Source organism: Bison bison, unplaced genomic scaffold, assembly GCF_000754665.1.
Source record: "Bison bison bison isolate TAMUID 2011002044 unplaced genomic scaffold, Bison_UMD1.0 scf7180017864324, whole genome shotgun sequence".
NCBI lineage: Eukaryota > Metazoa > Chordata > Mammalia > Artiodactyla > Bovidae > Bison > Bison bison.
Genome location: NW_011494896.1, coordinates 10,339,159 through 10,362,164, shown reverse-complemented (window position 1 = coordinate 10,362,164; position 23,006 = coordinate 10,339,159). Strand labels below are relative to the sequence as shown.

At 36.4% G+C, this 23,006-nt stretch overlaps 1 protein-coding gene across 2 annotated transcripts in view; it reads right to left on the bottom strand.

Annotated features, from left to right (window-relative positions):
- Positions 1–23,006, bottom strand: part of NARS2 (asparaginyl-tRNA synthetase 2, mitochondrial (putative)) — a 135,296-nt gene that overhangs the window by 56,179 nt on the left and 56,111 nt on the right. For both annotated transcript variants that reach the window (XM_010853224.1, XM_010853225.1), the window contains one exon: positions 16,496–16,590. In XM_010853224.1, the coding sequence (XP_010851526.1) occupies positions 16,496–16,590 (95 nt within the window). The remainder of the gene's footprint in view (positions 1–16,495; positions 16,591–23,006) is intronic.

Genomic DNA, 23,006 nt, shown 5'->3' with positions numbered 1-23,006 from the left:
TCAAAGTTTCATGGTTATATCATTTTCATGAATAGAGTAAAAGCAGTGATGAATGTACATTTAATTGCTGTTGCAGACTAAACTTTACAGTAGAAATGGTAAGAGGAAAAATTTTGAAGGATGAGAATTTGTGTTCTACAAATTCAATTTAACAACACTTACTAAATCACCCACTATTGTTTAGTACGTAAGGATGTTTAGAATATTTATCTATGAGACAGGCACATGAGAACAATTACAAACTGGCTAAATGTTAAAGACAATAGAACCTTTTTTTTCCCCTCTAGGATATGAAGTGATAGTCATTATAAAAGAACAAAAAAAGAGAAAAACAATCTCAGTTGAGAGAAAAACAGGGAAGAAGTCAAGGAGGAAATTATATTTCAGTCGAGCAGATATGAGCTAATATGGAAAAAGCAGCATTAGAGGAAGAATATTAGAAACACAGAGATACATGAAAATGCAGAGCAGGAATAAAACAGCCAAAAGACCCTGAAAATCAAATGAGTATCAATTAACAAAGTTCAGATAAGTAGCTAAATATTAAACGTATGAAGAACGAAAAGACATATGGGATGGGAAGACAGTTTCACACCCAGTTTTAATTGGTACCGCACTTTAAATCAAGTTCACATGCTGACATATTACCACAGCCACTTAACAGGATGAGTGCATCCTGAGTATGAATGTTTCATGGCTTCTGAGCTCAGCATCTGAACTGATGAGATAACCCAAGGAAATAAATGAGTTTAGGAGTGCTCATACCAGTCACAGAGCAGCCAATTAATCAAACTGGAATGAAATCAATTCAAAGACCAAACTGATTCTTTTCTCCCAAAAGAGAAATAGCCAATTTTTTCTCACTATCAAAGTAATAAACACTAGTTTTTCAAATATGAAAAAAAAGTTAAGTTTAAGGGAGACAATAAAAATGAGCAGAGATACTCATTGCTTACAAGTTGAATACTGGTGCATATTTTCCAGACTTTCCCCCATATATACATGCACACACATTGTAAATAACCTCATGAGCACTTTTTTTCTCTTTTAACAACATGTTGTAAAGATTCATCAACAATTTTAATGGCTGTACAGTAATCCATTCTTTAGATGAATCATAATTATTAATAATTAATTCCAAGTTTATTGTTTTAATTTTTTAGTTTCTCTGTTGAGCAATTTTAGCTATTTCTAAAAAGTAGTATTCCATGACTTTTATACTTCCTTAGATTGCTGTAACAACTTAAAACAAACTGATAGCTTAGAACAACAGAAATTTATTCTATCTAGCTTGTGGAAGCTAAAAGTCTGAAACTGAGATGTTGGCAGTGCCTTGCTTCTGCTTGATCTTAGGGAAGAATACTTCCTTGTCTCCTCCTAGTTTCTGACAGCGCTGAGCAATCTTTAGCATTCCTAGGCATCACTTCAATCTCTGCCTCTGCCTTCATATGGTCTTCCTGCCATGATTAGATCTTTTTTGTATCCAAAACTTCTCCTTTCTCTTATAAAGATACTAGTTATCAGATTTAGGGCCCACTTTAATCCAGAACTTTAATTTGATCACATTTGCAAAGATTTTATTTCCAAAGAAGGTTGCATTCAGAGTTCTTGTCTTTTGGGGAGACAAAATTCAAGACATTACAGAATCATCCAAGAAACAGAAATCTCTACTATTTTTTTTCCTAACAGAATAAACCCACTGAATTCTTTCATGAATCTAAGAAAATATGAGGTTTTAGTGATCTTATGTTTCCTGTATATTAAAACATTTTGCTATCTCATCAGCCTAGAAATTATTTTATTATTCATCAATTATTCCTAATTAATTGAAAAACAGTAAAACATTTTGAGAACAGAATGATAGATGTCTCAGATACATAGTGATAAGGGAGAGATGCACAGTGAGATCACCTTCAGTTTTCTCATTGCAGTATATCAACTATCATGTCATTTTTTAAGATATTAGAAAAGCCCAGAGACACTATTATTGTAGTCTTTTCTGTACTTTTCAAAGAACACCATTGAGAACCGAGATTTCTTATTTTTCACTCAAAATGACAAACATTAAGAAAAATGATAGAGATGCTTCATAAATACTGAACAAACCAGCAAAGGAACACAAAGAGACAGATAGTAACAATCTAGTCTCTAACAATGTTCATAAAATTGATTGTGTAAGTGAAATCTGAGACTATGAGGCTTTAGATAACAATATCCTAAATCAATTTCTCAGACACAAGAACTGGTAAGTGAATTATACAATACTATGGGCAAAAAGGAAACATGGTACTTTCATCTAACAAATCATTCCATAGCAAGGACTGCATCATATAATAATTTGCAATACCAACTTGGACCGTACTATTCTGCTAAAAGGATATGTGACAATATTCTTTTTCTGTTTTAAAATACTTAATGTTTTTCTTCTAGTTTTACTGAGATATAACTGACATGCAGGACTGTAAAAGCACCTTATAATGACTTAAAATTTCAATAAAATGATTACAATAAGTTTAGTAAACATCCATCATCTTGTATGTATCAGTTCAGTTCAGTCACTCAGTCGTGTCCAGCTCTTTGTGACCCAACGGACTGCAGCATGTCAGGCCTCCCTGACCATCACCAACTCCCGGAGCCTACTCAAACTCATGTCCATTGAGTTGGTGATGCCATCTAACCATCTCACCCTCTGTCATCCCCTTCTCCTCTCGCCTTCAATCTTGCCCCGAATCAGGGTCTTTTCAAATGAATCAGTTCTTTGGATCAGGTAGCCAAAGTATTGGAGTTTCAGCTTCACCATCAGTCCTTCCAATGAATATTCAGAACTGAGTTCCTTTAGGATTAACTGGTTGGATCTCCTTGAAGTCCAAGGGACTCTCAAGAGTCTCCTCCAACACCACAGTTCAAAAGCATCAAATCTTCGGTGCTCAGCTTTCTCTATAGTCCAACTCTCACATCCATAAATGACTACTGGAAAAACCATAACTTTGACTAGACAAACCTTGGTTGGCAAAGTAATGTCTCTGCTTTTTAATATGCTGTCTAGGTTGGTCATAACTTTTCTTCCAAGGAGCAAGCGTCTTTTAATTTCATGGCTGCAGTCACCATGTGCAGTGATTTTGGAGCCCCCAAAAATAAAATCTCTCACTGCTTCCACTGTTTCCCCATCTATTTGCCATGAAGAGATGGGATCAGATGTCATGATCTTAGTTTTCTGAATGTTAAGTTTTAAGCCAACTATTTCATTCTCCTCTTTCATCAAGTGGCTCCTTAATTCTTCTTCCCTTTCTGCCATAAAGGTGGTGTCATCTGCATATCTGAGGTTATTGAATATATATACACAGCCTTGTATATATACAAAATAGAAAAAAAGTTTTTTCTTCATGATGGGAACTTTTAGGATTTACTCTCTTGACAACTTTCATATACAAGACACAGCAGTGTCAATTATATGAATCATGTTGTACATTTCATCTTATAACTAGAATTTTGTACCTTCTGACCATCTTCAGCCACTTTCCCTCTTGCTTCACCCCTTGCCTCTTGGTAACCACATATCTAATCTCTTTCTCCGTGAGTTCGTTTATCTTTGATATATAACTGACTTACAGCACTAAGTTAGTTCCTGGTGCACAATATAGTGATTTGGTATTTCCACACATTATAAAATGATCACCACATTAAGTTGAGCTACCACTTGTCACCATATGAATATTATCACAGATAATATTCCCCACTCTGTACATTTTATTCGCATGACTCATTTATTTTGTTAACTGAAAGCCTGTATCTCTTAATGTCTCTTCCCTATTTCACTCATTTTCCTACCCCCTCATCTCTGGTTAACTACCTGTTTGTTCTCTGTATCTGTTTATGACACTGTTTATGTTTAATTTGTTTATTCATTTGTTTTGTTTATTCATTTGTATTTTAGATCTCACATATAAGTGAAATCATACAGTATTTGTCTTTCTTGGATTTCTGTCGTTTATCATAATATCCTGTAGGTCCATCCATGTTGTTGCAAATGGCAAGATTTCATTCCTTTTTATGGTTAAGTATTACTCTATTGTATTCTATACTATATCACATTTTCTTGTTCCAGTCATCTGTCGACGGACATATGTAGTTCTCATATCTGGCCATTGTAAATAATTCTGTAATAAACACAGGGGTGTATATATCTTTTCAAATTAGTGTTTTTGTTTTCTTTGGAAAAACACTCAGAAGTGAAATTGTTGGACTGTATGGTAGTCCTATTTTTAATATTTTGAGGAATCCCCATACTGTTTTGAAATGGGAATACCAGACCAACTTACCTGCCTCCTGAGAAATATGAATGCAAATCAAAACACAATCATTAGAATTGCACATGGAAAAACAAACTGGTTCCAAATTGGGAAAGGAGTACATCGAGGCTATGTACTGTCCCCCTGCTTATTTAACTTATATGCAGAGTACATCATGCAGAAATGCCAGGCTGGATGAAGCACAAACTGGAATCAAGATTGCTGGGAGAAATAATAACTGCAGGTATGCAGATGATATGACTCTAATGGCAGAAAGTGAAGAGGCACTAAAGAGCCTCTTGATAGGGTGAAAGAAAAGAGTGAAAAAGCTAGCTTAAAACCCAACATTCAAAAAACTAAGATCACGGCATCTGGTCCCATCATTTTGTGGCAACAGATTGGGAGAGAGTGGAAACAGTGGCAGATTTTATTTTCTTGGGCCCAAAAATCACTGTGGGTGGTGACTGCAGCCATGAAATTAAAAGATATCTGCTTCTTGAAAGAAAAGCTATGACAAACCTAGATAGCATATTAAAAAGCAGAGACATCACTTTGTTGACCAAAGTCCATCTAGTCAAAGCTTTGGTTTTTTCAGTACTCACGTACGATGTGCTGGAATCAAGATTGCCGGGAGAAATATCAGTAACCTCAGATACACAGACAACACCTCCCTTACGGCAGAAAGTGAAGAAGGACTAAAGAGCCTCTTGATGAAAGTGAAAGAGGAGAATGAAATAGTTGGCTTAAAACTCAACATTTAGAAAACTAAGATCATGGCATCCAGTCCCATCACTTCATGGCAAATAGATGGGGAAACAGTGGAAGCAGTGAGAGATTTTATTTTTGGGGACTCCAAAATCACTGCAGATGGTGACTGCAGCCATGAAACTAAAAGACGCTTGCTCCTTGAAAGAAAAGCTATAATCAACCTATACAGCATATTAAAAAGCAGACATTACTTTACCAACAAAGGTCCGACTAGTCAATGTTATGGTTTTTCCAGTAGTCATGTATGGATGTGAGAACTGGACTATAAAGAAAACTGAGTGCCGAAGAATTGATGCTTTTGAACTGTGGTGTTGGAGAAGATTCCTGAGAGAGTCCCTTGGACAGCAGGAGATCCAACCAGTCCATTCTAAAGGAAATCAGTTCTGAATATTCAATGGAAGGACTGATGCTGAAGCTGAAACTCCAATACTTTTGCCACCTGACACGAAGAACCGACTCATTGGAAAAGACCCTGATTCGGGGAAAGAATGAAGGCAGGAGGAGAAGGGGATGACAGAGGATGAGATTTTTGGATGGTATCACTGACGCAATGGACATGAGTTTGAGTAGGTTCCGGGAGTTGGTGATGGACAGGGAAGCCTGGGGTGCTGCAGTCTGTGGGGTTGCAAAGAGTCGGACATGACTGAGCGACGGAACTGAACATGTACAATGTGAGAGCTGGACCATAAAGAAGGCTGACTGCTGAAGAATTGATGCTTTCAAATTGCAGTGTTGGAGAAGACTCTCGAGAGTCCCTTGGGCAGCAAGGAGATCAAAGCAGTCAATCCTAAGGAAATCAGCCCTGAATATTCACTGGAAAGACTAATGCTGAAACTGAAGCTCCAAAATTTTGGCCATCTGATGCAAGAGACTACTCACTGGAAAAAACTCTGATGCTGAGAAAGTTTGAAGGCACGCAAGTATGTCAAGGCTGTATCTTGTCACCCTGCTTATTTAACTTATATGCAGAGTACATCATGAGAAACGCTGGGCTGGAGGAAGCACAAGCTGAAATCAAGACTGCCGGGAGAAATATCAATAACCTCAGATATGCAGAAGACACCACCATTATGGCAGAAAGTGAAGAGGAACTAAAAAGACTCTTGATGAAAGTGAAAGAGGAGCGTGAGAAAGTTGGCTTAAAGCTCAACATTCAGAAAACGAAGATCATGGCATCTGGTCCCATCACTTCATGGCAAATAGATGGGGAAACAGTGAAAGACTTTATTTTTGGGGGCTCCAAAATTACTGCAGATGGTGACGGCAGCAGTGAAATTAAAAGACGCTTACTCCTTGGAAGGAAAGTTATGACCAACCTAGACAGCATATTCAAAAGCAGAGACATTACTTTGCCGACAAAGGTCCAACTAGTCAAGGTTATGGTTTTTCCAATAGTCGTGTATGCTTGGGGCTGGTGCACTGGGACGACCCAGAGGGATGGTATGGGGAGGGAGGAGGGAGGAGGGTTCAGGATGGGGAACACATGTATAATTTTTTTTAATTAAAATTAGAATAAAAAAATAAATTAAAAAAAATAAAAAAATAAAGAAAGCTGAGCGCTGAAGAATTGATGCTATTGAATCTTGGTGTTGGAGAAGACTCTTGAGACTCCCTTGGACTGCAAGGAGATCCAATCAGTCCATCCTAAAGGACATCAGTCCTAGGTGTTCATTGGAAGGTCTGATGTTGAAGCTGAAACTCCAGTACTTTGGCCACCTAATGCAAAGAGCTGACTCACTGGAAAAGACCCTGATGCTGGGTAAGATTGAGGGCAGGAGGGGAAGGGGATGACACAGGAGGAGAGGGTTGGCTGGCATCAGACTCAATGGACATGAGTTTGGGTGGGCTCCGGGAGTTGGTGTTGGACAGGGAGGCCTGACATTCTGCAGCTCATGGGGTCGCAAAGAGTTGGACACGACTGAGCGACTGAACTGAATTGAACTGAAGAGTAGAAGGAGTCAACAGAGGATGAGATGGCTGGGTGGCATCACTGACTCAACGGACACGAGTTTGAGCAAACTCCGGGATACAGTGAAAGACAGGGAAGCCTGGAATGCTGCAGTCCACGGGGTCGCAAAGATGTGGACACAATTTAGTGACTGAACTTAGTCACAATATACTCTTTTGCATAGTGAATGCACCAATTTACATTTCCGGCAGTAGCGCATGAGGGTTCCTTTTTCTCCACATACTTACTAACTTTTGTTATTTGTTGTCTTTTTTATAATAAGCATTCTAACATGTGTGAGGTGATATTTTATTGTGGTTTTGATTAACATTTCTAATAAGAGTGATGTTGGGGATCTTTTCATATGCCTGTTAGCCACCTGTGTGTCATTTCTAGAAAAATTTCTATTCAGGTCCTCTGCCCAGTTTTTTATATTGAGTTGTTTATTTTTTTTGATGTTGAGGTGTATGAGTTCTTGGTATATTTTGGATATTAGCCCCTTATCAGACATATTGTTTCACATATCTTCTCCTTTTCAGTAGGTAGCCTTTTCGTTTGGTTGATGGTTTCTTTCACTGTGTAAAAGCTTTTAGTCTGATGTAGTTTTTGTTTATTTTTGCTTTTTTAAAATAACTTTGCCCAAAGAGACATATCCAAAAAAAAATATATTGCTGAGCCCAATCTCAAATGCTTATAGTTTCCTCTGTAAGTTTTACAGTTTTAAGTCTTATATTTAAGTCTTTAACCTGTTTTGAGCTTGTTTTTGCACACTGTATGAGAAAATAGTTCCATTTTTCCAACAGCATTTATTGAAGAGGCTGCCCTTTTTCCACTGTACATTGTTATCTCCTTTGTCATAGATCAACTGACCACGTAAGTGTGGATTCATTTCTTGGCTCTCTATTTTGTTTCAGTGATCTACATGTCTGTTCCAGAATCATACTGTTTCAAATCCTCTAGCTTTGTAGTATAGCTTGAAATCAGGGCATGTGATACCTCCAGCTTTGCTCTTCTTTCTCAAGACTGCTTTGGCTATTTGGGGTCTTTCGCTTCTATACAAATTTTAAAAATATCTGTTATAGTTCTGTGAAAATCATCTTTGGGATTTTGATAGGAATTGCACTGAATCTGCAGATTGCCTTGTGTAATATGGTCATTTTAACAACAGTATTTATTTTTCCTTGTGTGACAATATTTTTTCACTGTTCATGACAATCATACATCAAAATTTATTTGATATGGTTAATAAGTGGACAAATGCTTAAAGGCAAGTGTGTACACAAAGTTATTTGGAAGGAAAAAAATAACATGTAGAAATGAAAAAATTCACTGATTTGATCATTCTGACTGGTGTTTAGTAATATAAAAACAAAAATGTTTTGCAGTTATTGAGCAAAGAAATGGCCAACCTCTCTTCAATAAAATTAAGAGGTATCAAAGTTATTTTTGATAATGTGCTGCAAGAACCAGAATAATAAGCTAGAGCCTATTAAAGATGTATCTGAAATTGGAACCTGTATTTAAAGTACAGACATATTCCAGGATCATACATGGCAACTGATACACAGCTGGCTATATTCAAAAGGGCGTCTATTTGGAGTACTTTCAAAACCTAGAAAGGTAAAGACAAGAATCTGGGTTCGGGATGGGGAACACATGTATACCTGTGGCGGATTCATTTTGATTTTTGGCAAAACTAATACAATTATGTAAAGATTAAAAATAAAATAAAATTAGAAAAAAAAAAAAAAGAATCTGGGTTTAGCCATCATATTCAAGAAAATTAAAAAAAAAAACACAGAATGAGAAAATATATTTGCAAATCAGGTATCAAATTCTTATATGATTTGATATCTGATATCAGATAGATACCAGTTTATCTGTTATCAGATATATATCAGTTTACCTGATAAGAGACTTATATCTAGAATATATTAAGAATTTTTTTATAACTAAACTATAAAAAGACAAATAACTAAAATAACTGAAAACATGAACCAAGGATTTAAATAGACATTTCTCCACAGACAACATCTGAATGGCCAATAGGCACGTGAAAAGATGCTCAACATTAGTCATGGGGGCAATGCATAATAAAAACCATAAAGAAACGTCACTTCACACTCAGTGAATATGTTAGTCCCTCAGTCCTGTCTGACTCTGCAACCCCCAGACTATAGCCTGCCAGGCTCCTCGGGTCCATGGAATTCTCCAGGCAAGAATACTGGAGTGGGTTGCCATTCTCTTTTCCAGGGCATCTTCCCAAGCCAGGGATGCAGCCTGGGTGTCCTGTGGCACAATAGAAGATATATAATAAGTGCTGGCAAGGATGTGGAGAAATTGGAATCTTTATACACTGCTGGTGGGATTGTAAGTTTGGTGCAGCCACTGTGAAAAACAGTCTAACAGTTCCTCACATGGTGAAACTTCCCATGTAACCCATCATTTCCACTTCTAAGTACCTATCCAAGAGAAATGCAAACATGTTCACACAAATACTTGTACTCACACAGTCGTGTGAACATTATTCATAATAGCCAAAAAGTAAAATCAACCCAAATTTCTATTACTTGCTGAATGGATAAACAAACATGCTATATTCATAACATGGACTGTTATTCGGCAATAAAAAAGAATCAAATACTGATACATACTACGACACTGACAGACATTGAATATATTCTGCAAAATAAAGTAAACCAGTCACAAAATGCTATATATGGTGTGATTCCATTTATATGAAATATCCAGAATGGGAAAATTCACAGACACATAAAGCAGATTGATCAGTGGTGCCTAGGATGGGAGAGAGGATGGTGAGGGACTGCTAATAGGAAAAAGCCTCTTTCTCGGTGATTAAAAATATTCTTAGATTATAGTGATGTTCAGAAACCTGAAAACATACTAAAACCTACTGAATGGTACATTTTAAATTGGTGAATTTTATAATAAGTAAATTATCTCTCAATAATAAAATTCTTAAAAATCTGGGTTTGCTCTATTTAAATACTCACTGAAATTCTAATAAAGTTGATTTTCACCATTCCTTTATTTTTACTTCAGCAAACTATTCATAACATGGCTTAAAAATATTTATTAAAAATAAGGTCCATTACTCCCAGATGGTAAACTGTGCTGAATATTTTCTTGGTACACTGAGGATTAGTCAATCTTCTTAAATAAGTATTTAGATTGTTAGTAATTTTTCATTAGTATAAAGTTGATTTCAACTATTTTTTTTTTGCTCATCTTTACAGAAACTGTCAAATCATTTCCTTAAGAATAATTCTCACTGCAAAAGTATTTCTCTAGAGAGGCTGTACTAGTTTATACTTCTAATAGCAATGTTCAAAAGAAAAGCATCAGTTTTATCCTGAAATGTGCCTGACTGTGGTTTTATAAAAATATATATAAAGGGGAAAAAAAACACCTGCAACAAAACTAAAAATCAACAAAACCAATAAAGAAAACAAAACAATAATAATCAAAAATCCTTTTAAATACATTAGGCCAAGGCTTCCTCTAATTCTGGGTTTAACTGACAAAAAAATGGAAAACTTTATTACATGACATCTTGTAAGTATAAGTTTTACAATTTAGGGCATTTCTAATTCTTTCAGAACAGACACTCAACTTACACTGCACTATTTATAGGCAGACTGTAATGAAAACACTTAGCTTCTGTTTATTTAAAAAACATTTATAGCTATGTCTGCTGAAAGGGCTTAAAATCAATAATCCCTCAGCAGCAGCAAGATACTAGTGACTAAGTCTTATTTTCTAAATACCATTTTCCAAGAAAAGAAATCGGCTCTAGAAGAAACAGCTGATTCTGAGATCAGGGTGTGGAAAATTAAAAAATATGGTTGGGATAACTGCGAAAACATGAAGCAACCAAGATGTCCTTCAGTAGGTGAACAGAAGGATAAACCATGGTACTTCCAGTTAATGAAATATGCCAGTTCAGTTCAGTCGCTCAGTCATGTCCAGCTCGTTGTTACCCCCATGGACTGCAGCACTCCAGGCTTCCCTTTCCATCACCAACTCCCAGAGCTTACTCAAACTCATGTCCATTGAATCAGTGATGCCATCCAACCCTCTCATCCTACGTCATCCCCTTCTCCCGCCTTCAATCTTTCCCAGCATCAGGGTCTTTTGCAATGAGTCAGCTCTTCACATCAGATGGCCAAAGTATTTGAGCTTCAGCTTCAGCATCAGTCCTTCCAGTGAATTTCTTTACAACTGATTGGTTGGATCTCCTTGTAGTCCAAGGGCCTCTCAAGAGTCTTTGCCAACACCACTATTCAAAACCATCAATTCTTCAGCACACAGCTTTCTCTGTGGTCCAACTCTTACATCCATACATGACTACTGGAAAAACCATAGCTTTGACTAGATGGACCTTTGTTGGCAAAGTAATGTCTCTGCTTTTTAATATGCTGTCTAGGTTTGTCATAGATTATCTTCTAAGAAGCAAGCGTATTTTAATTTCACAGCTGCAGTCACCATCTGCAGTGATTCTGGAGCCCAAGAAAATAAAGTCTGTCACAGTTTCCATTGTTTCCCCATCTATTTGCCATGACGTGATGAGACTAGATGCCATGATCTTCGCTGTTTGAATGTTGAGTTTTAAGCCAGCTTTTCCACACTCTCTCACTTTCATCAAGAAACTCTTTAGTTCCTCTTTGCTTTCTGCCATAAGGGTGGTGTCATCTGCATATCTGAGGTTATTGATATTTCTCCCCACAATCTTGACTCCAGCTTGTGCTTCATCCAGTCCGGCATTTCACATGATGTACTCTGCATACAAGTTAAATAGGCAGGGTGACAATATATAGCCTTGATGTACTCCTTTCCCAATTTGGAAGCATTCCATTGTTCTATGTCCAGTTCTAACTGTTGCTTCTTGACCTGCATACAGATTTCTCAGGAGGCAGGTAAGGTGGTCCGGTATTCCCATCTCTTTAAGAATTTTCCAGTTTTTTGTGCTCCGCACAGTCAAAGGCTTTGGCGTAGTCAATAAAGCAAAAGTAGATGTAATACATCAATGTAATGAAATACTACTCAATGCTAAAAAGACATGAGCCATCAAGCCATGAAAAGATATGGAGTATTAAATATTAATACATATTACTAAATGAAGAAAAGGCTACATATTGTATGATTCCAACTCTATGACATTCTAGAAAGGGCAAAACTTTGGGGACAGTTAAAAGATCAGGGATTGCCGGGGATTAGGAGGGAGGGAGGGAAGTAGGGAGGGATGATTTGCAGGAGCATACATTTTTAGAGCAGTGAAACTACTCTGTATGACATCACTTCTCCAAACCTATAAAACGTACACTACCAAGAGTGACCCCTAAGCAAATGATGGACTCTGAGTAACAGTGTAGGTTCATCAATTACAGAACAGGAAAACAAACTAACAAAGGAAAAAATCTTGGTATCTAACAGTACCAGAGAATAAGGAGGTACTTAAAAGACAAAAGGATAGGGGCATGTGAAAGGGATACAAGAATTAAAATACAACAAGTCGCAACACCTAAAACAATCTGAGGAGTAAAGTAAATAGCAGAGCATTGAAATACAGCCTAAACCATACATCAGTCCATCATGATACAAATGACGACATAAATAAATAAATCATAGCGAAGAGACAACAAATCATTCATACAGACTAATTCTGAATACTGTCCTCATCCCAGGACATGGTGCATAATTCCATCTCCCACTTCCCAACCCCTCACTCCTACCTCCAGTAAGGGTGGGTAAACCCAGTAACTCATTTTCAAAGAACAAAGCAGAGGAAGAGAAAAACAGTACATTTTCAGTGGTGAAACTTGGCAAGTAACACAAGCAATCAATGTGAATAGCATCATATTGATACAAAATCCTCCCTGACATGATATGACAAGAAGAGCATTTCACTTCCGTGGTATTCTTTCCACTCCCATTGCCTCCCTGAAATTTAAGAAAAACATAAGAAAAACCCAGACTGGCATACTTCCTACAAGCCATGAAAAATAAGGAAAGACTGAGAAACCGTTACAGACTAGATGAGACCAGGGAAACCTGAAAACTAAATGTAATTCCCTGGTGGCTCAGATGGTAAACCATCTGCCTGCAATGTGGGATAGCTGGGTTTGATCCCTGGCTTGGGAAGATCCTCTGGAGAAGGGCATGGCAACCCACTCCAGTATTCTTGCCTGGAGAACTCAATGGACAGAGGAGCCTGGTGGTCTATTGTCCATGGGGTCGCAAAGAGTCAGACACGACTGAGCAGCTAAGCACATCCTAAAGTGGACCCTGGAAAGAGGCACTGACGGAATGCCAATGAAATCTAAATAAAGTCTGGAATTTATAGTTAATAGTAGTGTATTAACGTTGGGTTCTTAAGTTTTCACAAATGTACCACAGCAACGTGTAAGATGTTAACAATAGGGGAAACTGGGTGAGAGGTATACAAGAAGTCTGAGCTGTCTCTGCAACTTTTCTACATTTAAAAATTATGCAGGGTTTCCCTGGTGGCTCAGCGCTAAAGAACCCTCCTGCCAACACAGGAGACACAGGTTCCATTCCTGAACCAGGAAGATCCCACATGCTGAGGAGCAACTATGCCCCTGCACCACAACTACTGAGCCTGTGCTCTAGAGCCCTGGAGCCGCAACTACTGAGCCTACGAATCACAGCTACTGAAGTCGCATGCCCTGCAGCCTGTGCTCCGCGCCAAGAGGAGCCACCGTAATGAGAAGCACATACACTGCAACCAGACAGTTAGCCCCTGCTCTCCGAAACTAGGGAAGAGCCCGTGCAGCAACGAAGACCCAGCACAGCCAAAGATAAATAAATAAATAAAATTATTTTTTAAATGTTATTTTAAAAAGTTATTTAAAAATAGAAAGTTTATTTAAAACAACAACAAAATTAAACTTTAAAATGGAGCCATAAACCCACGAAAGCAACATAGATATCCTTTTAGAAAATGTTAACCTTCTAAATATAGCGACCATTTACTCCGTTTTAAAAGTCTGTTAAAAAAATTTAGGAAAAAAATGCTAAGGAAAAGAAGACTAGCAATTTCTTACTGGAGACTAAATCATGCATTAATCTTAAACATAATGTACTGTGTACTAATAGTACTAAAACTATATTAAACTAGCAATATTTGACTACCCCTGTCAGAAATACTTCATAACACACTAAAAAATCCCTCATATTCTGTCCATTTAATCTTCTGTCAAGTTTCACAGTACCGTGTATTCTGTGGTTCACTGTACTTTACTGGTAAAGAGGGAACATAATCCACTACTGATATTATAACAGAAAAAATTGGCAAACTTATACTTTTCCCACATTATGACACATTTGAGGGAAATAAACCTTTTCTCTAGTTTGTAGATAAAAAGAAACAAATAATGAAAGGTTGTTAAGAAAGGTTAGCCTAAACTTGGATAAAGCTAATAGGGAGATAGCACATCCTTCCAATATAATACAAGGCTACGGACACACTCAAAGGTTATTTAATTACCTAAGAGATGACCTTTGCTCCATTATTCTATTTACTATTGAACTAAATAGCCCAGATTAAGTAAAGTTACATGTTAACTTATAGATTTTTGTCCAGTAGAGATGCAAATCATTTCTGTCAGGTAGAAGAGAGAATTCTAAAGGTTAGAGTTAATTGATCTGCAGGATATCAGCTACTTTGTAACTAATCTAGCAATCTTATTCTAAAATTTCTTTATTAAACTGCCTATTAATTCACAGCCTCCCAAATGCTCTTTGAACTAGTCTTACTATTTTACTTATTTCCTCAGTAATTAATAACTGAATAAAATATTTGATACATGTTTACTTTATATTTCTATTAATGTTTTAAATTTAAAAAAATTATACTGACAGGCACAAGAAACTTTCCATGACATGCCTGACATGGCCTTTCCCACAAACAATTCTGCAGTTCCTACAATCTCACAGAGCTATTATGGTAATAGTTTTTCTATACCATATTCTGATAATATTTTCTATTATTTGGTCTCTGTAGTTATCAAATAGTATCTTTCTTTCTCAAAGGTAAATCAGAAAAGAATCTAAGTATATATTATTTTCAAGACTATCTTTATTCCACCATTGACATTCTTTATCCTGCCAGTAAAGTCCATTAAAAAAAAAAGAAAGCTGGGGTACATATACACAATGGAGTATTACTCAGCCCATTAAAAAGAATACATTTGAATCAGTTCTAATGAGGTGGATGAAACTGGAACCTATTATACAGAGTGAAGTAAGCCAGAAAGAAAAACACCAATACAGTATACTAACACATATATATGGAATTTAGAAAGATGGTAACAATAACCCTGTATACGAGACAGCAAAAGAGACACTGATGTACAGATCAGTCTTATGGACTCTGTGGGAGAGGGAGAGGGTGGGAAGATTTGGGAGAATGGCACTGAAACATGTATAATATCATGTATGAAACGAGTCGCCAGTCCAGGTTCGATGCATGATACTGGATGCTTGGGGCTGGTGCACTGGGACGACCCAGAGGGAGGGAATGGGGAGGGAGGAGGGAGGAGGGTTCAGGATGGGGAGCACGGGTATACCTGTGGCAGATTCATTTCGATGTTTGGCAAAACTAATACAATATTGTAAAATTTTTAAATAAAATTAAAAAAAAATACAAATACTATTTCCCCTCAGTTTTTCCACCTGCACATTTAAAAACAATGGGAAATACACAAAGATTCCCTATTTTCAATGTAGCCATTTCCTAAAAAGATTTTTAAGTCTCAAGCTCTGTATGAGAAAACAAAGATATTTATATCTGGGTAAAGACTCAGTACTTGTTGAGTCAGCATTAAGAAAATTACCCACAGAATCACAGAATATAAGATTTAAATAATAAAGATTTTCCTGTTTAATCTCTAAAAAGAAGGAAATTGCACTGAAAGGATTATAGTGACTTTCCAGAGATTTGAAGACTGGCTAAAATTAATGGGCTCTGACTTCTAACACTTTTTAATTGGTCACACATCATGATGATTGTGTGAGTTAATTTCCTTTATTTAAACCATAATTTTAAAAAGTTTTTTCTTCCATCTGTTCCAAGTACCTCTCTTATAATTTTCAGGTGTGAATTATAACTGTTTTTACTTTCATAAACATGATTAATTATACTTATATTTTGATTATATATTTTGAGATTTAAGCAAAAAAGATTAGTACAAAGAAAAAAAAAACACTTCATATTTCCAAAGTTACATTCTTCACCAAAAAAAGTGTATACTACCATGATTTTTTTAGTAAGACATCTGGATATTGTCAAAGTGTCAATCTAAATGTACTTTTAGTGAACTGAAGTAGACTAACCACAAACCTTAACTTCAATTATTAGGTTTTAGCACCGGGAAAGGAAACATTATTACACTCTCACCCAACCCATAAACAGTAGCCCATGCGAGTAAAATCAAAGAAAACTCTGTACCCTGACATCACTTCAAGATGAAGCTGTCCTGAGACAGTTAAGAAAACAGGAATATTGAAGAAATTCTTCTCAGGCACCTTTATTTTGCTTGAAGGCTGCAAAAGAAAACAGAGGCCACAAGAAGCTATTACATGTTCTGAACAGCATTCACATTTCTGTCACAACTAAAAATCACAAAGCAATTTAAAATATATGAGGACAGGTCATTCTCATGAAAAAAAGGCAGTTTTCAGTACACACTTAAAAGAGAAAATCCCTGCTTGGTAAGTGCTAAGGTCAAGGAAGTTTGCTCCATATTTTTGAAACGCACAACAACTAAAGGGCAAAGTACTTTGGTCACAAAATATACTCTTTCCTAAAAACTGATTTTGATTGAGGGGCAAGCTGAAGCAAGAAATTATGTTTTAGATGTGAAGCATTACACAGTCTTTCACAATTCTGACCCATGATTAAAATTTAATTTTCCCAAGGGAATAGCCTCTAAAACATGTCTTGTCATATTATTATTAAATTGTTAATAATAATGCTTTTAATAGATTTTTATAAACACATTATAAACTATAAACATGTTCATTTCACTTAATCTTCATGACAACTAGGAGATAAGAAAAGCCAGATCTTATCTTTCAAAGATAAGATGAACATTTACATTTAAAGATTTTTATGAACTTGTAATATAGAGTGATTAGTCCATTTGAAACTGGTCAGAAACAAGCCAGTCAACATTTATTAACAGTTAAGATAAAAAGTTATTTGGAGGTCATGCATAATTTAAATAGTATAATTAAGAAACCTTCTGTATCAAGTTATGACTATTATATTCATTTGGAGTGAAGGAAGATAATTTACCTACTCTTATATTTCAAATTGTGATCTGAAAATGTTTCAATGTAATGGTGCACTAAAACCAATACTGTAAAAGCAACCAAGCCAATATAAAACTTTCAACAAAGGATGTAAGACTCCTTTTAAGAGGCAGAGTACCAACTGCTGAATTATAGAAACAAATGAAATGAAGGTATCTTATTTAATTCCTTTGGTTGTTCTAAAAATACTGCATATCATGTACGGGTATGTGTGTGTATGAACATGACTATTGTTGTTCAGTTACTAAGCTGTGTCCTACACTTTGTGATCCTGTGGACTGCAGCATGCCAGGCTTCCCTGTCATCTGCTATCTCTGTGGAGTGTGCTCAAACTCATGTCCACTGAGTCGGTGATGCTATCTAGCCATCTCATCCTCTGCTGCCCTCTTCTCCTTTTGTCTTTGAAAGGAGAATGAATGTAATACCTAGTGTAAAATTACCAAATGAAATTATTCATTTATTTTGTAACTGCCTATTATTTTTAAAACTTAACTTTGATCTGGTCCTAAATGCCCTATTATTGCTTTTTAAAAATTCATCTTTTATAAACAGTGCTGTGATGAACATTAGGGTACACGTGTTTCTTTCAATTCCGGTTTCCTCAGTGTGTATGCCCAGTAGTGGGATTGCTGGGTCATATGGCAGTTCTATTTCCAGTTTTTTAAGGAATCTCCACACTGTTCTCCACAGTGGCTGTACTAGTTTGCATTCCCACCAACAGTGTAAGAGGGTTCCCTTTTCTCCACACCCTCTCCAGCATTTATTGCTTGTAGACTTTTGGATCGCAACCATTCTCACTGGCGTGAAATGGTACCTCATTGTGGTTTTGATTTGTATTTCTCTGATAATGAGTGATGTTGAGCATCTTTTCATGTGTTTGTTAGCAGTCTGTACGTCTTCTTTGGAGATACGTCTACTTAGTTCTTTGGCCCATTTTTTAATTGGGTCATTTATTTTTCTGGAATTGAGCTGCAGGAGTTGCTTATATATTTTTGAGATTAGTTGTTTGTCAGTTGCTTCATTTGCTATTATTTTCTCCCATTCTGAAGGCTGTCTTTTCACCTTGCTTATAGTTTCTTTTGTTGTGCAGAAGCTTTTAATTTTAATTAGATCCCATTTGTTTATTTTTGCTTTTACTTCCAATATTCTGGGAGGTGGGTCATAGAGGATCCTGCTGTGATGTATGTCGGAGAGTGTTTTGCCTATGTTCTCCTCTAAGAGTTTTATAGTTTCTGGTCTTATGTTTAGATCTTTACTCCACTTTGAGTTTATTTTTGTGTATGGTGTTAGAAAATGTTCTAGTTTCATTCTTTTCCAAGTGGTTGACCAGTTTTCCCAGTACCACTTGTTAAAGAGATCGTCTTTTCTTCATTGTATATTCTTGCCTCCTTTGTCAAAGATAAGGTGTCCATAGGTGCGTGGGTTTATCTCTGGGCTTTCTATTTTGTTCCATTGATCTATATTTCTGTCTTTGTGCCAGTACCATACTGCCTAGATGTCCATCAGCAGATGAATGGATAAGAAAGCTGTGGTACATATACACAATGGAGTATTACTCAACCATTAAAAAGAATACATTTGAATCTGTTCTGATAAGGTGGATGAAACTGGAGCCTATTATACAGAGTGAAGTAAGCCAGAAAGAAAAACACCAATACAGTATACTAATGCATATATATGGAATTTAGAAAGATGGTAATGACAACCCTGTATGCGAGACAGCAAAAGAGACACAGATGTATAGAACAGTCTTTTGGACTCTGTGGGAGAGGGAGGTAGGGGATGATTTGGGAGAATGGCATTAAAATATGTATAATATCATATAAGAAATGAATCGCCAGTCCAGGTTTGATGCAGGATACAGGAAGCTTGGGGCTGGTGCACTGGAATGACCCAGAGGGATGGTATAGGGAGGGAAGTGGGAGGGGGGTTCAGGATGGGGAACACGTGTACACCTGTGGCAGATGCATGTTGATGTATGGCAAAACCAATACAATATTGTAAAGTAAAAGAAAATAATAATAATAAACATATAAAAAGATAAAAAAATTCATCTTTGAGACTCATTATCACTTAAACGATATTGTTTCCACGGACTTAAACACTCAAGACTAAAATATCTGACATGTTAGGATTTCAAAATAAAAGATGTATTCTCTGATATGTCTTCATTATTTACTAAATGATTACATTTCAAGTAAGGCCCAGTACATTTGTATGAACATTATAACTTTTTCCTTTCCTTCACCTCTTTAACTTCTTTCATCTGTAATTTGTACGGGTGTTTTATTGACTTCTCTAAAAGTGGTTTCTCTCATTTCATGTATAAATAAAAAAATCTAATATTTAGGAGTTGATTTTACTCTCATTTATTAGCATTTGTACAAAAAGGAAATCTGAGTTTCTTACATCTCTTAAATTCAACTGTTTTAAAGTTACAAACATATCACTACTTCATTATGACTTTCAGTGTCATATGGAAACATTTACTTACTGAAATTCATACTATTTTAATAAATTACTTCCTTTTAGTTTTCCTTTACATTACAAGGAATGCACTACAGCAAACTTTAAAAGCTTCTGTATGTTTTAAGTTACGCTATCTATAAATTTTATTTCAGGATATTAAAGGGACATTATAAAATATTTCTTTTAAAAAGTAATTGCTGAGAGATATCAGCAAAAATGGTGGGGCAGGTAGCTTCAAACTCCAACCCCTCCACAGAAAAACTGAAAAAAATAAGTAAAAACTGTAAGAATCAATTATGAGAACTCTGGAAATCAGTCAAACATGGGTTTCCCTGGTGGCTCAGATGGTAAAGAATCTGCCTGCAATGCAGGAGACCTCAGTTCGATTCTTGGGTCAGGAGGAGCCCCTGGAGAAGGGAGTGGCTACTCACTCCAGTATTCTTGCCTGGAGAATCCCATGTACAGAGGAGCCTGGCGGGCTATCACCCCTGGGGTTGCAAAGAGTTGGACACAGCTGAGGAACCAAACAAATGCTGATTCAAGAAAGAGGAAATTTAAAAATGGTAGACTCCACCCAACAACAGTAGACTGTGAACTCTTCAAGTGCACAGGCACACTGTCCAAGACAGACTAAACGCCAGAACACAAGTCTCAACAAATCACATAACTTATCTTCTTTGTATATAATGGAATGAAACTATAAATGTAAACTGGTACCCTTACTGGGAAAAGAGTTTGGTGGTTTCTTAAAAAGATGAACAAGAAATACTATATATACAACATACAGATTTTACTTCTAGGTATATGTCTAAAAGAATTAGAACCAAGTATTCAAAGAACAATATATTGAAAGTATCAAACACCATTATGAAGTGAGATTGATCCTAGGGATGCAAGGATTTTACAATCTCAGAAATCAATCAATGTGATACACCATATTAACAAATTGAACAATAAAAATGATACAATCACCTCAAAAGATACAGAAAAAGCTTCTGATAAAATTCAATATCCATGTGAGATAAAAACTCTTCAGAAAGTGGGCATAGAGGGAACATACCTCAACATAATAAAGACCACATATGACAAACCCATAATGGCATACTCAATGGTGAAAACCTGAAAACACTTCCTATAAGATCAGGAACAAGACAAGGATGCCCATTCTTGCCATTCTTATTCAACGTAATTTTGGAAATCCTAGCCACAGCAATCAGAGAAGAAAAAGAAATTTTTAAAAGGAATCCAAACTGCAAAAGAAGAAGTAGAACTGTCACTGTTTCCAATGACATGATGCTATACATAGAGCATTCTAAACATGCTACCAGAAAACTGCTACCAGAGCTCATGGATGAATTCAATAAAATTGCAGGATACAGAATTAATACACACAAACTGTTGCATTTCTATACACTAACAAAGATTAGAAAGAGAAATTGAGGAAACAATCCCATTTACCATCATATGAAAACAAACAAAATTCCTAAGAATAAACCTACTTAAGGAGGCAAAGACCTATATTCTGAAAACTATAAGACCACCAGTGAAAGAAATTGAAAATGATACAAACAAATGGGAAGATAAACCATGTTCTTGGATTGGAAGAATCAATATTGTTAAATGGGGTCATTTCCCAAGGCAATCTAGAGATTGAACACTAATCCCTATTAAATTATCAATGGCATTTTTTTATAGAACTAGAAAATTTTTGAAATGAGTATGGAAATACAGAAGACCACACGTAGCCAAAACAGTCTTGAGACAGAGCACAGCTGGAGAAATCACACTCCCTGGCTTCAGAATATAGTACAAAACCACAGTCATCAAAACAGCATGGCACTAGCACAAAAAAGAACACAGATCAATGCAGCAGGACAGAAAGCCCAGAACAAACCCATTTGCTTATGATCAATTAATCTATGATACAGGAAGCAAGGATATACAAGGGAGAAAAAAAACAGTCTCTGCAATAAGTGGTGCTAGGAAAATATATACACACAAAAGAATGAAATTAGAACATTCTCTAACACCATATACAAAAATAAACTCAAAATGGACTAAAGATCTAAATTTGAGAGCAGATACTGTAAAGCTCCCAGAGGAAAACATACACAGAACATTCTTTGGCATAAATTGCTGCAATATTTTTTTGGATTTAACTCATAGAGTAATTGAAATAAAATCAAACACAAATGACACCTAATTAAACTTGTAAGGTTTTAAATGAAAAGACAATTTATGGAATGGGAAAAAATGTTTGCGAACAATGTGATCAACCCAGGATTAATTTCCAAATGCATAAATAGCTCAATATTAAAAAAGAAAAAACAGAAAAATTAAAAAATGGGCAGAAGGCTTAAATAAAGATTTCTCCAAAGAATACACACAAATGGCCAACAGGCACATGAAAAGATGCTCAATATCACTAATTTTTAGAGAAATGCAAATCAAAACTACAATGAGGTACCACCTCACACTAGATAGAATGGCCATTATTTAACAGTCTACAAACAATGAGTTCTGGAGAGGGTGTGGAAAAAAGAGAACCCCTTCATACTACCAGTGGGAATGAAAATTGGTGCAGCCGTAGTCAAGAAGAGTCTGGAAGTTCCTTGAAAAACTAAAAATAGAGTTACTATATGATTCAGCAATCCCACTCCTGGGCACATATCTAGAGAAATACAAAACTCTAACTTGAAAAGATACACGTACCCTAATGTTCATAGTGGCACTATTTACAACATTCAAGACAGATGAATGGATAAAGAAGATTTAGTGTGTATGGGCTCGATAAAGGACAGAAATGGTATGGACACACACACATACACACAGTGGAATATTCCTCAACCACACACAAAAAAGAATGAAAATGTCACTGGCAGCAAAATGGAAGGATTGATCATATAATAGCACTTCAGATCAGATCAGTCGCTCAGTTGTGTCTGACTCCTTGCGACCCCATGAATCGCAGCACGCCAGGCCTCCCTGTCTATCACCAACTCCCGGAGTTCACTCAGACTCACGTCCATCGAGTCAGTGATGCCATCCAGCCATCTCATCCTCTGTCATCCCCTTCTCCTCTTGTCCCCAATCCCTCCCAGCATCAGATTCTTTTCCAATGAGTCAACTCTTTGCATGAGGTGGCCAAAGTACTGGAGTTTCAGCTTTAGCATCAT